Below are 14,118 nucleotides of genomic sequence, written 5' to 3' on the forward strand. Positions count from 1 at the left end.
AGAGAGAGAGAGAGAGAGACTTCTGTAATAAAACAAAGACAAATGAGATCTGGGATTAAATTGTGTAGACCCAAAGATATTAAAAGCTACTCATATGATAATCTCAGAAGTATGTGGTTCAGTCTTCTTGAATAGCTTTACTTATCAAAAAAAAACAAAACCTCTCACCATAAAACTACATAACATTTAATATTTTTCTTAAAAGAAATATAAATGATCAATTGTGAATACTGCCCTTGATTTATTTTAGCATCACCAGGAGCAGAACTTTGGGAAGGCACTATGTTTTCCAACGACATAGATAAAAATCAGTAACAGCAGATCACTTCACCTGCTTTTGTAACAAATAACTAGATGTCTCAATTTGCCTCAATTTGAAATGATAGATTGTCGTCCCCGAAACAGAGTCCCTGAATGCCACTAGATTTGTAATCTGTCAGTCAAGGGCAACCTCTTTTTACTCCCCAGTTGTATTCGAGGGAACAACCTGCATTGCATGGCTGCTAAATAAGGAATTATTTTCGTATATACCCCCAGAAAAAGTTATAAACAGAGCAAGAGAAAAACAAGGAATATGAAGACATTGAAACATACTTGCAGAAAAGATGAAGTCCTAGTCATGTACATGGCAAATGTCATATCACCATGAGAACCGAAAACACGGGTGACCAAGTCTTTTCTAACTTGGAGGATTAATTTGAAAGAAATCAGTGTCACAATAATAGTTTAAAACAGCAATGAAGTAGAACATTTGTCCTACTACACAGAAAAGACTTTGTAAGCTTTCCCAAGATGGCTCTGCTGTACCTAACTGAATAGGGTAAAGAAAATGAGCAGTAACTCTTTTGCCCTAGGGCAATGTGATATGTTGGAGGGGACATAAGGCAGGCTTGCCACTGTTCACAAGCCTGGTTTACAATCATAGAAAGGTACATTCACTTCTTTGAGCCCTAAAAAACTGCACCATCCAAAAATATTTAACCTTATTGTTATTATTAACATTGCTTTTAAAAATCAGATTGCATTTGATTACTTCTCTGAGGCTCTGATGAGAAAATTCGGTGCTGAAACTCAGTAATAATTGCTTTCGGTCTTTGTGCTTTCGAATCCAAAAATATTTATGAAACCAATAGAACAAAGAAATGAAGTAGATTGTTTATAAACAGGAAATCGAAGGAAGATCTAAATCTTATGTAGAATGTGTCATGAGTACCATGTAAGATGTGTTATCACAATAGCAAACTCTAAAATAAAGGAGTCCATGTCACTGGCAGCTAAGACGAGTCTGTCTTCTTAGAAGTGATGTTATATATCAAGTAATCTTAACTGACACAATTTTTAAAAACTTAATATCCCCATATGAAAGTAGAAGACAAGCCCCAGTGACAAAACCTGGTTTAGAATCACCCTAAAAATGAAAAGTTGAGCTAAATCTTTCAGAATAAATTTTATAGGCAAAGCACAAATGCAAAATGGCTTTTGGGTAAATCAGATTTTTTTCCAAGATTCTATTGTAAAAAATCACACATTGTCAAGAAAGTTCATGCTTTTCCTAAAAATAGACAATACTATAAATGTTAAAGAGGGAATGAAAATCTCCTTCAAAAAAAAAAAAAAGCTTTTCATAAAACAGCATGATTCTCACAGAAAAGCACACCTTTTCTCTGAGAAAAACTAAGTGAAGCCAAACCGTTTCACCTACCATCAAACTTCTTGTGCCTCGACACAAAAGTGGTCCGCACAAAATGGCTGGTCTCTTCCACTTGGTTCTCAAATTCTAGTTTGCTCTGTTGGCTCAGCTTGTCTTCCATTTCTGTGGTGCAGCACGTATATTCCTGAGGACAGATTCTTAAGTGTTCCCCTGCAATGAGAAGCATGAAAACATGAGTATGGAATGGCAAGGTTTTCTAGCAGATTCTGGAGATTTCGCATCTCTAACAGTTTACTGAATCCTGGGATACCCCTCCCTTCTACTCCCCTACCCATGGACCCATGGGCAGGAGCTCTCTCTGGGCCTCAGCATATCTGCAAACCCATTCCAAACACCTGAAGGACTTCAGTTGAACCTGGAGTTAGTTTCTGCACCCCACCATCATCATATAGGCAAAGATGCCTTAAAACCCTCAAAACACCATGGCTTTTTTCCCACTTTTACTTGAAATGTACCAGGCAACACTAGATAACAAGATATATCACAGTCTAAAGGGTGTTTGTCTTTGGAAACCACATCAAGGCAAAGGCACTGGGTTCCATCACATCAGTGGGTGAGAGCCTGTGGTAAGAGCTTCCTGTTATCTCTGCCAATCAGATTATGGAAACAAATGAGCTCTTCACCAGGTGAAATCGACACGTGTTTTTAATGGCAGGTCTCCTGTAAACCACACATTCTTTAGCTGACATTTCTTGTCAGAGAGAAAATGTTCTCTTGGAAGGAGGAAGCCATTGAGGGGTTTAATTAGTGTTTATGCCATATGAAAATGTAGAATAAAAGGGAATGAAATATTTAATGCAGCCAATTTATCTCTTGATCTATCAGGCCGCTTCTTTTGATAATATTGCTTTCTTTGGTGCTATTTGCAAATAAAAGCCAATCCTTTGCTTCATAAAATTAAAACAATCTGTTGTTGCATGAGATGTAAGTTTCCAATTGATGTAGCTCAGTTTATGTCAAAAATGTTTATCAAGGCCTCTGGAGTAAAGAAATAACCCCAGTCAATGCCTTGCTAAATAAAATTTAAAAATGACCCCTGAGATTAAAGTCATTGTAGGGTGTTGAAAACCAAATGAACAATTAAAGATCACTTTCTTTAAATGGTCTTTAATAAAGATCTTTAATAAAGATCAACAGATATTTGATGCTATGGTTAAAATTTATTTATAACATTTAACAATATATATGAAAGAGTGCCCAGCTTGCATGAGACCGTATGTTCAATTCCTAGTATGGTTAAAAGGAAAAAAAGAATGTCTTATAGCTTTCTGGGAATACAAGGTGTCTCATGGTTCTTCACATAGTTTGGTACTAAATGCCAGCTTTAAAAACCTGAAGATAAAACATGTTCTTTGTTAAAGATTGTTTAAAGAAAAATGAACTTTATTAAAGATCTATTAATTCCTAGGTCCTTGATCCACTTTGAGTTGAGTTTTGTACATGGTGAGAGATACAGGTTTAAATTCATTTTCTTGAATATGGATTTCCAGTTTTCTCAGCACCATTTGTTGAACAGGCTATCTTTTCTCCAATGTATGTTTTTGGCATCTTTCTCTAATATAAAATAACTGTAATTATGTAGGTTAGACTCTGTGTCCTCTATTCTGTACCATTGGTCTACCAGTCTATTTTGGTGCCAATACCATGCTGTTTTGTTACTACAAAAGTAGGCCCAAATAGTCATCATATTGGATTAGGTCCCTACTAGCTTAATAAGACTCCTATAGTGCAAGAATTAAAATCAAGAATGAATAAATGGGATGGATTCAAACTAAAAAGTTTCATCTCAGCAAAAGAAACAATCAGTGAGGTAAACATAGAGCCTACAGCTTGGGAGCAAATTTTTACCACTTGTATATCAGATAGAGCACTAATCTTTAGGGTATATAAAGAACTCAAAAAGCTAAACACCAAAAAACCAAATAACCCAATCAATAAATGGGCCAAGGAATTAAACAGACAATTCACAGATGATATACAATCAATCAACAAATATATAAAAAAAGTTCAATGTCTCTATCAATTAGAGAAATGCAAATCAAAACTACTCTAAGATTTCATTGCACTCCAGTCAGAATGGCAGTCATCAAGAATACGCGCTACAGTAAGTGTTGGTAAGGATGTGGGGAAAAAGCCACACTTATACATTGCTGCTGGAACTGTAAAATGGTGCAGTCAATATGGAAAGCAGTACGGATATTCCTTGGAAAACTGGGAATGAAACCACCTTTTGACCCAGCTATCCACTCCTCGGTCCATACCCAAAGGACTTAAAAACAGCCTACTGCAGGGACACAGCCACATCAATGTTTATTGCAGCACAATTCACAATAGCTAAAGGGTAGAACCAACCTAGATGTCCTTCAGTAGATGAATGGATAAAGAAAATGTGGCATATATACACAGTGGAATATTACTCAGCAATAACAGAATAAAATCATGGCATTTTCAGGTAAATGGAGGGAGTTAGAGAAGATAATGCTAAGTGAAGTTAGCCAATCCCAAAAAACCAAATGCTGAATGTTTTCTCTGATATAAGGAGGCTGATTCATAGTGGGGTAGGGAGGGGGAGCATGGCAGGATTAGAAGAACTCTAGATAGGGCAGAGGGTTGGGAGGGTAAGGGAGGAGGAATGGGGATAAAAATTCTTTCTAAGAATCTCTGACTGAGACGTCCACTGTTCCCTAGGTTGGATTGTGGCTCCACCTATGAGTGATAGCTAAACTTGTTCAGCACTGTTATGTTCCTGTCATCTTTGACTTGAAGATTTTGACAATACCAAAATTAAGAGGACAGAACAATGTGAATTGTGAAATTCTTCCCCAAAGAAATTTCGATATTTACGTCCCACTGAGAAGCCTGGCTTGAGAGCTTAAGACACCAAGCAGGAGTGACTTTTTCAAAACCAAATGGTCCATGCACCACTAATTTACTTTTCCTAACTATTAAGCCTATCTGATGAGGATAAAACAAACCCATGCACAAAATCTCTCACTTTTCTAATGATTTTGTCATTCATAAATTCCCTCCCATTAAAGAAGAATATTATAATAAAGATCCGATCATGCTCTGATTTTTTTTTTTCATCTCGGAGTACTTGGGAAATAGGATATCCAGCAGAAGGACCCTTCATGGGGAAGACAGCTGATAAGGACAGTGCATGATGTGAGAATATTTTCCAAAGCAAACATACTTTCTTCAGCAGAACACCCAATACTGGATTTGTGTACATCACTTGGATAGCAGGTGATTTTCTCATTCTTTCAACACTACTTTGGTCAGTGTTTTTTTTTTTTTCCTCCCATGGACCTCAGTTAATTCCTTCTTTTCCTTCTTAACAGTATAGAGGAAGCCCTCCTTGTTTCTTTGCTTGGTTATGTGAACAATTCAAGAATTTCAAGAAGCAAAAACTGATTTTAACTTAGCATCATTTATGACATGGGGCACATGATCACTATGTCAATCAGTGTTCTCAGATGAAATCATTCCCCTATCCCTGCAATTCCTGGTCTCTATGCTTGTCTATCTCTATCTCTAGTTTTCTTTCTATCAGGGTCCCAATAAAAATAAAAAGAAATGAGAGCATTTCATTTCTGCAAACAAGAAATTATTGCATTGAGTTAGTAAGGCAGCCACTTAATACTCTTTCATGAACCAACACCTCTACACACACACGCACACACACACAGACCATGAAATAATTTTGGTGTAGATCTATCCCACTAGGAATAAGCATCTTACTTCTACTTGACATAAAATACTGGTATTCTTATAGTGATAAGAGATTATAATGGCTCTTATCAGACATAATCTCATAAATGTAAACCCATGGGGTTTCTTCCACAAATATCCCAAACAGAACTGCTCCCTCGGGGCAATAAAAAAAAAATCATTTTATTTTTGCTCAGTTTTTCTGCAAAAGCTCTAGCTCCACTGTAATAATTTAGAAGCAGAACACAGTGCTAATACACTAGATCTTGAGAGATGGACATTTTATGAGTGTATAATAGAGTAGGCAATGGAGGAAGGGGATTTAGAAAATGGTTAAAAAAAGGTCAGAGAATGGAGCATGCTGCAAAGTTGTTGATACTAAAGATCCACTGAATGTGGCCAGAGATTTGAGATTGTCGACCGACCTCTAATAGCTATGTAATTAGGCTTTCAGCTATTATCTGCCAAACACATAGGCCTAATCTAGAGGTAGAATGACATGGATTTGAGCATGTTTTCCCCTTCCTAGACACTAACTACTTAGAAGAAAAACTTACAACATTTAGATACCAGGATTACTCTGTCAGCTTAAGAATGAATCAGGTTCAGAGCTGCTCTAAATTTTTTTCATCTAAATCCAGGTCCATGTCCATAAAGGCTGGTTATTCTTTAACCTGCAAGTAGCTCTCTGTCCAGAAAGTACAGAACATCTGTCATTGTAGCTATCACTTAACAAATTTATAATCTTGCTTCCTCTTTCATTCATTATTAAATCGTTCCTCACTTTTGAAGATTTCTTTATAGTTTACTTTTTATTATATTATTTGAGTATTTTAATGTCACAATAGTCCTATTTCCAAATATTGAAGTTCTTTATTTTAATATTTCTAGTATGACAAGTGACATCCATATTAAGTCCACTAATGAGAGCTAAAATCAGACGTTCTGTAAGTTGCCCTTTCTATTTCAAGCTATGTGATGTTAAGAGTGAGTTGGTTAATATCTCAATTGCTCTCCTGTAAAAATGGAATTAATGATATCAGATTATGAGATAAATCAGGGAAAAGGTTTAGCCTAGTGCCTAGAAAATATTAACTATAGAAGATATTATAATTATTAACTATAGCAGATATTCTAATTCTAATTCTATTGTCAAATATGAAGTTAGAAACCAAAATGCAAAACAGATTGAAGTATTGACTAAAAATCGTTCATTTATAATGATGTCATATGTTACACTTTACCATTAGAAAATTCTAATAGTAAGCAATTGAACCAAACTCCACTTTTAAAAACATGAAAAATGAATAGATAAGAAGTATCAATTTCTTCAGGAAAAAAATGTGTCTCCTCTAATATCTCATTAATACTAAAATTAGTAAGTATTTGATGCCAACAAAGAATAATTCCCGGCACATGTATGCTCCCTTAATTCTTTTCAAAAAAATTTAGTGAACAAATAAATATGTGTGATTTGTGCAAGAGAGTTTTCAGTATCCTCAAAATTTTGCCATCTATAAATACTAAATTCACAAGCACTGTCCATCTATTGGAAGGTCTATGGTCTCTCCATGTAATGACAAAGGAGCATCAAAGTTTAGCAGGATCACAAAATCAACAGTCACATTGCATGTCTTAATGTCTCCAAGCTCTGCAACAGCAAACTTGTGAAAACTTCCTGGGAGGGAAAGATGGACAGATGTTGGGGGAAATGGAAGCATCTTCAGCAATTTCACAATGAAAAGTCTGAACTGGCTTCTTCAATATTATTAGTCCTTCAGCAATCACATGTCTCTGACTTGGAACATTTTGGATACATTTGGGGGTGGAAGGGGTGCTGCTATGGTATCAAGGTGCAGCTCTTCCTTTTTGCTAATCGGAGGCTGTTCCAATTCTCCCAAACACCCTAATGATTCTGAATGCTTGGAGGATTAGTAAAACTCATTTTGGGGTCTGCAAAGCATAGCCTCTGGGCCAAATCCTGTTCACTCCCTGCTTTTGTGGAACCTGTGAGCAGTGGTTAGAAAACAAAAATCAGAGAATAATATTCTGCACCAGAAAAAAGTTCAAATTCAAGAGTCCATAAATAAAGTTTCATCATGACTGTCATACTCCTTCTCTTGTATGCTTTCTTTGACTGCATTAGTATCAGAGCAGAACAAACATGGTTACAACAGAGGCCACATGGCCTGCAATGCCTGCCAGCCATATTTAACTTCTGCAATCACACTTGTAGCCACTTCACCATGTGAAGAAACTGGCTCTTCCCCTTCCTGTTCCAATTTCTCTAAATAGAAGGATATGAAATTTTCTCATCTTGAATACTTCCCCAAACTAAAAAGTATTAGATATGATAATGAGATGATTTCAAAGTTGAAACTTATGAAGGAGGAGGAAGTACTGCCATTTGGGGTTTCCCACTCACATTCCTTTCTCTTGCCTTAGGTTCTTTTTTTTTTTTTGAAGTACCAGGGATTGAACCCAGCGGTGTTTAACCACTGAGCCACATCCCAGCACTCCTTTTAAAATCTTTCATTTTGAGACAGGGTCTCGCTAAGTTGCCTAGGGCTTTGCCAAATTGCTGAAGCTGGCTTTGAACTTGTGATCCTCCTGCCTTAACCTCCTGAGCTGCTGGCATGACAGGCATGCACCACTGCACTCAGTGCCTTGGGTTCTTTATAATAAATCAAATAAATAATTAAATGTAGCATTTGGCTCAACTGAGGAAGAGGCAGATGTGTCAAAGACCACTAACAACATGAAAGATCAGGATAAGAGACCTTGAATGCAGGAAGTGAGGAATTGACAAATGATGCTCACTGTATCTTTATTCATCAAACAGTGATTGACAGCTTCGGGGTGCAAATCATTATGACAAGCTCAAACCCAGCAAGACCAGACAGGGGGTTATGTGAAGTGGATTATGCAGGTTGACATTTCTTAGGGCACCTGAAGTTAATACCAGTGAATTCCTTGTGTCCTGGCATTTTTAAAGGGCTCTCCTCCAGCTTTAAGATAAATAAGGGAAATGTAGGTTAGAAGAAGGGGGTTCCACCAGGAAGTTACAGAGTGAGCTCAGAGACTATAAATTATCTTCTGTTTCCCAAGAAAGAAGAGATAGGGCTGTTTTTCCATGTGGCCCCTTCAATTATGTGTCACTCTTCACCGCATCATATCCCAAATGCCTGCCCAGATGTTCATTTTCACTCCAAGATGCTGTGGTGACAGCAGAAATGTGATCCCTCCAGATCCCACTCCCTCTAGAGATGGCTCTGGGTCTGAGAGCAGCCAGGAATAGGCTTGGTGACTTTCACTTTAGTCAAGAGCAGCAGACAGGAGAACCTCATTAACCAGCCTGTGCAGGTCTGCTTCCACAACCTCTCTGCCCTCAGAGGTGACACCCACGATCTCAGAATGAGCACTCCACACAAACGCACAAACAAGCAGAAACCAAAGTGCCCCAAATGAGTGACACTACACAGACCACCAGTAAACCAAACTCTTGGTTTATACAGAGCTTTGGAGTATGGAGAGAAATGACTAGCCTTGCCCTTCCCCAGAGGTGGAAAGGAAATAAAACACTAAAAAGTGAAAAGAAGATGGCAAGATTTAACAGAGAGCTTCAATTCCTAACCCCCCAAATTCAATCGGATCAAAGTGCACTCTTGGTTTTTAGATTTCTTCAGACTGTGCAGTCTGTGTCAAAGTTTTCTGTGTTTGAACTACTGAAATCCGCATAGTTGATGTGCGTATCTGCTACCAGCCTCAGAGTTTCCCCATCATTTGATATGATTCCTCAAACAACTAGTCAGTTTCTTTATGTGGTGCTAAAAAAATCTGACTGGAGCCAACCATGTAAGGAAAGAGGTGAAGAGAAGCAAAATAGTCTAGGATAAGTTAACATTTAGTTAGCATTTCTGATAGCTATGACAATTTAAATTGAAGCTAAAAGACCTAGATAGTCTTTAGTCTTATAAGGCTCCTATGCAAGCCGATCAGAAGTGAATGGACACACACAAATAGGATTTTTAAAGGTAGATTCCAGTTCATTTCTTTTGAGTTCAAATTTCACAACCTTCCAAGTACTTTTTCAACATTTTTGAGCACTAAGAGTTCTTATAAATGATCCTGTCATATTTGTAAGGGCCACTCTTGTTTAGTGAAGTCAGTCAGTGTTATAATGAGAAATGTTCAAACTTTCACACAAATCTGAGAAGATTCAATTAACATTGTATTTCACTGAGTCTTATCATTCGAACCATCTACGTTAGCATCATTCTTTGATTCTGTCAATTTCCTGAGAAAGACTTTAAATGTGAATTCTTGTATTTCTAATTTTTTTTTTCCTGAAGTTTACAAAAATAACTATTTTTAACAATTAACCCAAAAGTTAGTTGTTAAAATCAATCCCCACCATTCCGGGAGAATTTTGAATAAGCCACTCTGGATGATATAGATACAGTGTTTCTGGTCCTCACCAGTTGGTGACCTTTAGTATTTCAGAGCAGCTGACCATTTGGGGGTGAAGATAAATCCAGAAAAAGGTGTGATCAGAATGAGCAAAGGAGAAGGCAGACGAGGGCAGATATGGGCCAGGCAGGAGTCAGAAAAGCCTTCCTTTCATTTCATGACATCTGACCTTGGCTCTGACATGTTGTAAAATTCTTTAACTTATAAATTATTCAATCAGTTAAATAGAGGGTTTTTTCCATGTCATAAATATATATAACTTATTAATTTATATAATTAAAACTTTGAGATTTTTGAAAGCACTACTTTAAAAGGAATTTGCCTGTATAGCTACAACCTCTTTGACAGACAGACACACATCCATTCACACAACCCAAATTGTTTTCCAGAATTAACTAAAAAATATGAATAGAAGGAGCCCATAAGACAATTTTAATTGTTGCAACTTTTATTACTCTCTGTAGGAAAGAGCCCAGAAAAATTGTGGTTCTACATCACAGGAACAATAATAAGTCATAACAAGAAAGGGATTCCATGACTCAAAGTATGCGACAAATTCTCCTTGTAACCTCTCTAATCAGAGATAAGGATCACAGGGCATAGCAAAATGTGGGGTGCAATGGGACATCTTCAAGTTTCAAAGGATATTTGGCACCTGCAGGAAATTGCAAAAAATGTACGTGCTGAAGGTAGTTCATAATCCCAACATCAAATTTAGTATATTCCTTCCAATGGTTTTAGCAAAGCACTATTTTTCTTTAATTTCCATATCATAAGTAGCATATGAAAAGTGTCATGGAGCAGGGAATGAGGGTGGTAGTGTCCAGTATGATTCTAGGGTTTGTAAATAATTGTGACCAATTTTTTTAAAAAATTAAAATGTATATGTACTATTTATTTCAAAAGATTGCTAAGGTCTTTAGGGTATAGAATTTTAATTGTTTGACCTTAATAAATAAAAAGGTTAATATTTCTTCTGACCTAGGGTGCCATAGAAAAATGTTGAATGAACAATAATAATTCTGTGCCAATGCAGTTAGGCTATTCTACCTAGGAATTTGATCAAACCCTATGTAGGAGTTTCTGTGAATGTATTTTGTAGATATGTTTAATATCTATAATGAGCTGATTTTAAGGAAAGGCAATAATCCTCAATGATGTGCATAGGCTTCACCCAATCAGCTGAAAGACGCTATACACAAAAACTGTGTATCCTTCAGAAGAAAATCTTCCTTAAGCTTACATCACATGAGGCAATTCCTCAAAATAAACCTCTTCCTTCTCACTCTTTTATCTACCTACATGTGTATTTATATATGTGTATACAAATGTATGCACAGGAATGTAAATGTGTATATTTATATGCAACTGGTTCTGCCTCTCTGAAGAACTCTGACTGATACACACAGGATTCCATGAACATAATGTTTGGGAAACTCTGTGCTAGTTCTTCTGCCTCTCAGTATGTTTACAATGGCACTCATCTGAATTACCTAGATTACTGGTTTGAACCAAAGTTTTCGATTGTTACTTGTTATTTTTATTTTTCTTTCAGTGCTAATTGACAACAGTATCTGAGATGCTATAACTAGAGTCAGTGTTGTATTAGCAAATATTCAATAATAAGCTCTCTAGGCTGATTTTTTTTGGGGGGGTGGTGCTTCATTTAAAAAGGATATAGGTTCCAATATAATTTCTCAACAATACCAATTTCCACAGTATAAATATTTCCAATGTGGCTGATTTTTAGCAACCAAGATGATATTACCAGATGGGAAAAGACGTACCATAAAATCCATTATGAAGCATTTCCACCATTCAGATATAACAGGCCTCAAGAGTATAACAATAAAATAATAAAAAAGTGATAAGCATTTGGTACTCCTTACCTTTGTTTTATTAATTTATTTAATGATACTTTTGTACAATTTAATTTTTAATAATGGGTTTGCTCAGTAAAAGATTCACAAAATTCCTGATAATTGAAAAGCTAGTTCTTAAAAGCCACTATGTGCCAGATTTAGCATGGAACTACATGGAGATAAAAGTAATATATATTATTTATTGTTTTCTTTCTCCTAGTTAAGTTCTGAATCCAATAGAAACGCCCCTCGACCACCATATCTGCCATTTCCAAAATCCACATAGAGATCTATGGGTCAAATACCTATTTGTCTCAAAGGGAAAATTGTTTCCTCACAGTCGTTTCTGATTGCCAGCATACAGTAAAGAATTCCCTGGAGAGAGATGAGGTAGAGTGGAATAGGGTAGTTATTTAAGAAAGGGTGGAGAATGGGGACCATGCTCTAGTGTGTACAGAATGGCACCACCAGTCACAGTGGGATTATCATCATGGCAAGGTGAATCAAGGTGACCAAGCCAGGTTTTGCAATTTTCAGTCCCAGGCTGTTGTAGTTACTATTGTAAGACACAGAACCACGGTTGAAATAAAAGCTGTTACTCTATGCTACTGTTATAAGTGATCTGAGGTTCTTTATTCCATAACCATCTGCTGCTACTGCTTCTATCATACCCCAAACCAGTAATTATGAACCCTACCTCACTCACCTTTTCAGTGCTCACTGCTTTGGCTTAGTCTTGGCTGAGGTTCTACCACAAAAATTGAATGGAATACATCTGATTCTTCTCAGTTTCATCATTCATTCATTTATTCAGTTACCACTTGGTAACATACAAGTAATGAATTGGGTACTATGTTGGATGCTAAGGGTTAGGAAACTCTGTAATGCAAAATATCAGAGCCCATCATGAAAAGTCCCTACAGATGAACACAAGCTCTATATGACCATCCACCTTTGGATAGCCACATACATCCCAGAGATTGATGCCCCTTATAAGGGCAAGGTTAATTATAGGGGATCTTTGATTAACTTTTCCTACTTGATTTCTAGTCAGGTGGTTGTAATATTTCCGATCTCTTTATATTCCAATGCTAGGCAGGATCATCCAAGTTGAGGCTGCACCTGTTTCACTTCACCCTGGCTCAACAGACTTTATAACTGCAGGACCTGAAATTCTTTAGCAGGTGGCTACCAGTATTCAAGTTTCAAATAGAATAGAGCCTTTCAGAGCTTATCATGTAAGTAAGGCTATTTCTTGTGAAAGTGTTGCTACAGCTGTACATATTATGTATGTATTACGTTGCAACATGCAATGCATTTCTTATTGTAAGTTTTGTGGGGAAATGTCTGAATGTTAAAGAAAATCTAATAATGAGGGCAGGTAGAGCTACAAGGGGCAAAGAGCACATTGACTGAAATATAATTGAGAAGCCATGTATTAGCTTTTGTCTCTGTGACCACAATACCTGATAAGAACAACTGAGAGGAAGAAAATTTTACTTGGGGCTCACAATTTGGAAGCTCACTCCATTGTCAGCTAGCTCCATTGCTCTGAATGCAAGGAAAGACAGAGCTTCGTGGCAGAAGGGCATGGTAGAGGGAAACCCTCAGTTTATGACAGCTGGGAAGGGGAGAGTGAAGGAGTTGCCAGAGACAAATTATAAGCCACCAAGTGACCTACTTCCTCCAGCTATACCCAACCTGCAAAAAGTTACTATCCAGTACAGTTCTTTCCAAATATTAATCCATTTTAAATGGTTTAATTTACTGTTTAGCTTACATCTCTCATAACGTAATCATTTCAGCTCTGAACACTCCTGCATAAACACATGAGCTTTGGACACCTCATATCCAAACAAAAACAAACTGTAAGCAGTCACTGCTCTTACTTGGATAGGTTTGGCTGACTTCAGTCAGTTACTTTTTCTTCAACAATATGGAGATGTCCACCCTGGAAGTTTTCTTAGACATGTGTACTTGTGTGTTGTAAACTTATTGTCTTGGTACCCAAAAGAGAGGCTAATTGCTATTCTAAAATTAGGAACTTTAAGTAGCATTCCTAAGTATGTTGCAAATTTCTAACCTGCTCACAATTATTTTGCTATACTTTTCTAAGGAATAGTCAAAGCTTCATTTTCAGATGTTCAAAGTTGTTTTTAATCCTACAGCCTGAATGATATCTTCTTTGATTGATTTTGGTTGTTACCTTTTATGGGAAAGCTTGGCTAGATCTAGTTCAGCTGCTCCAACATGGCTTGGCAAACTCAGACAAACAGTAATTCACCAGCACCCAGTGACCTTCTGCACCTCAACTGACCAGAGATGCTGACTTACCTCTTTCGCATTCTGTAACCCATATTGCAT

General features: G+C 36.9%; 1 protein-coding gene across 3 annotated transcripts in view; it reads right to left on the reverse strand.

Moving 5' to 3' along the window:
- The window catches only part of Gpc6 (glypican 6), a 1,056,803-nt gene that overhangs the window by 784,638 nt on the left and 258,047 nt on the right, over positions 1 to 14,118 (reverse strand). For all 3 annotated transcript variants that reach the window (XM_048800750.1, XM_048800751.1, XM_048800752.1), the window contains exon 2: positions 1,703 to 1,861. In XM_048800750.1, the coding sequence (XP_048656707.1) occupies positions 1,703 to 1,861 (159 nt within the window). The remainder of the gene's footprint in view (positions 1 to 1,702; positions 1,862 to 14,118) is intronic.

The sequence above is a fragment of the Marmota marmota genome, unplaced genomic scaffold (genome assembly GCF_001458135.2).
Source record: "Marmota marmota marmota unplaced genomic scaffold, marMar, whole genome shotgun sequence".
In the NCBI taxonomy this organism is placed as follows: Eukaryota; Metazoa; Chordata; class Mammalia; order Rodentia; family Sciuridae; genus Marmota; species Marmota marmota.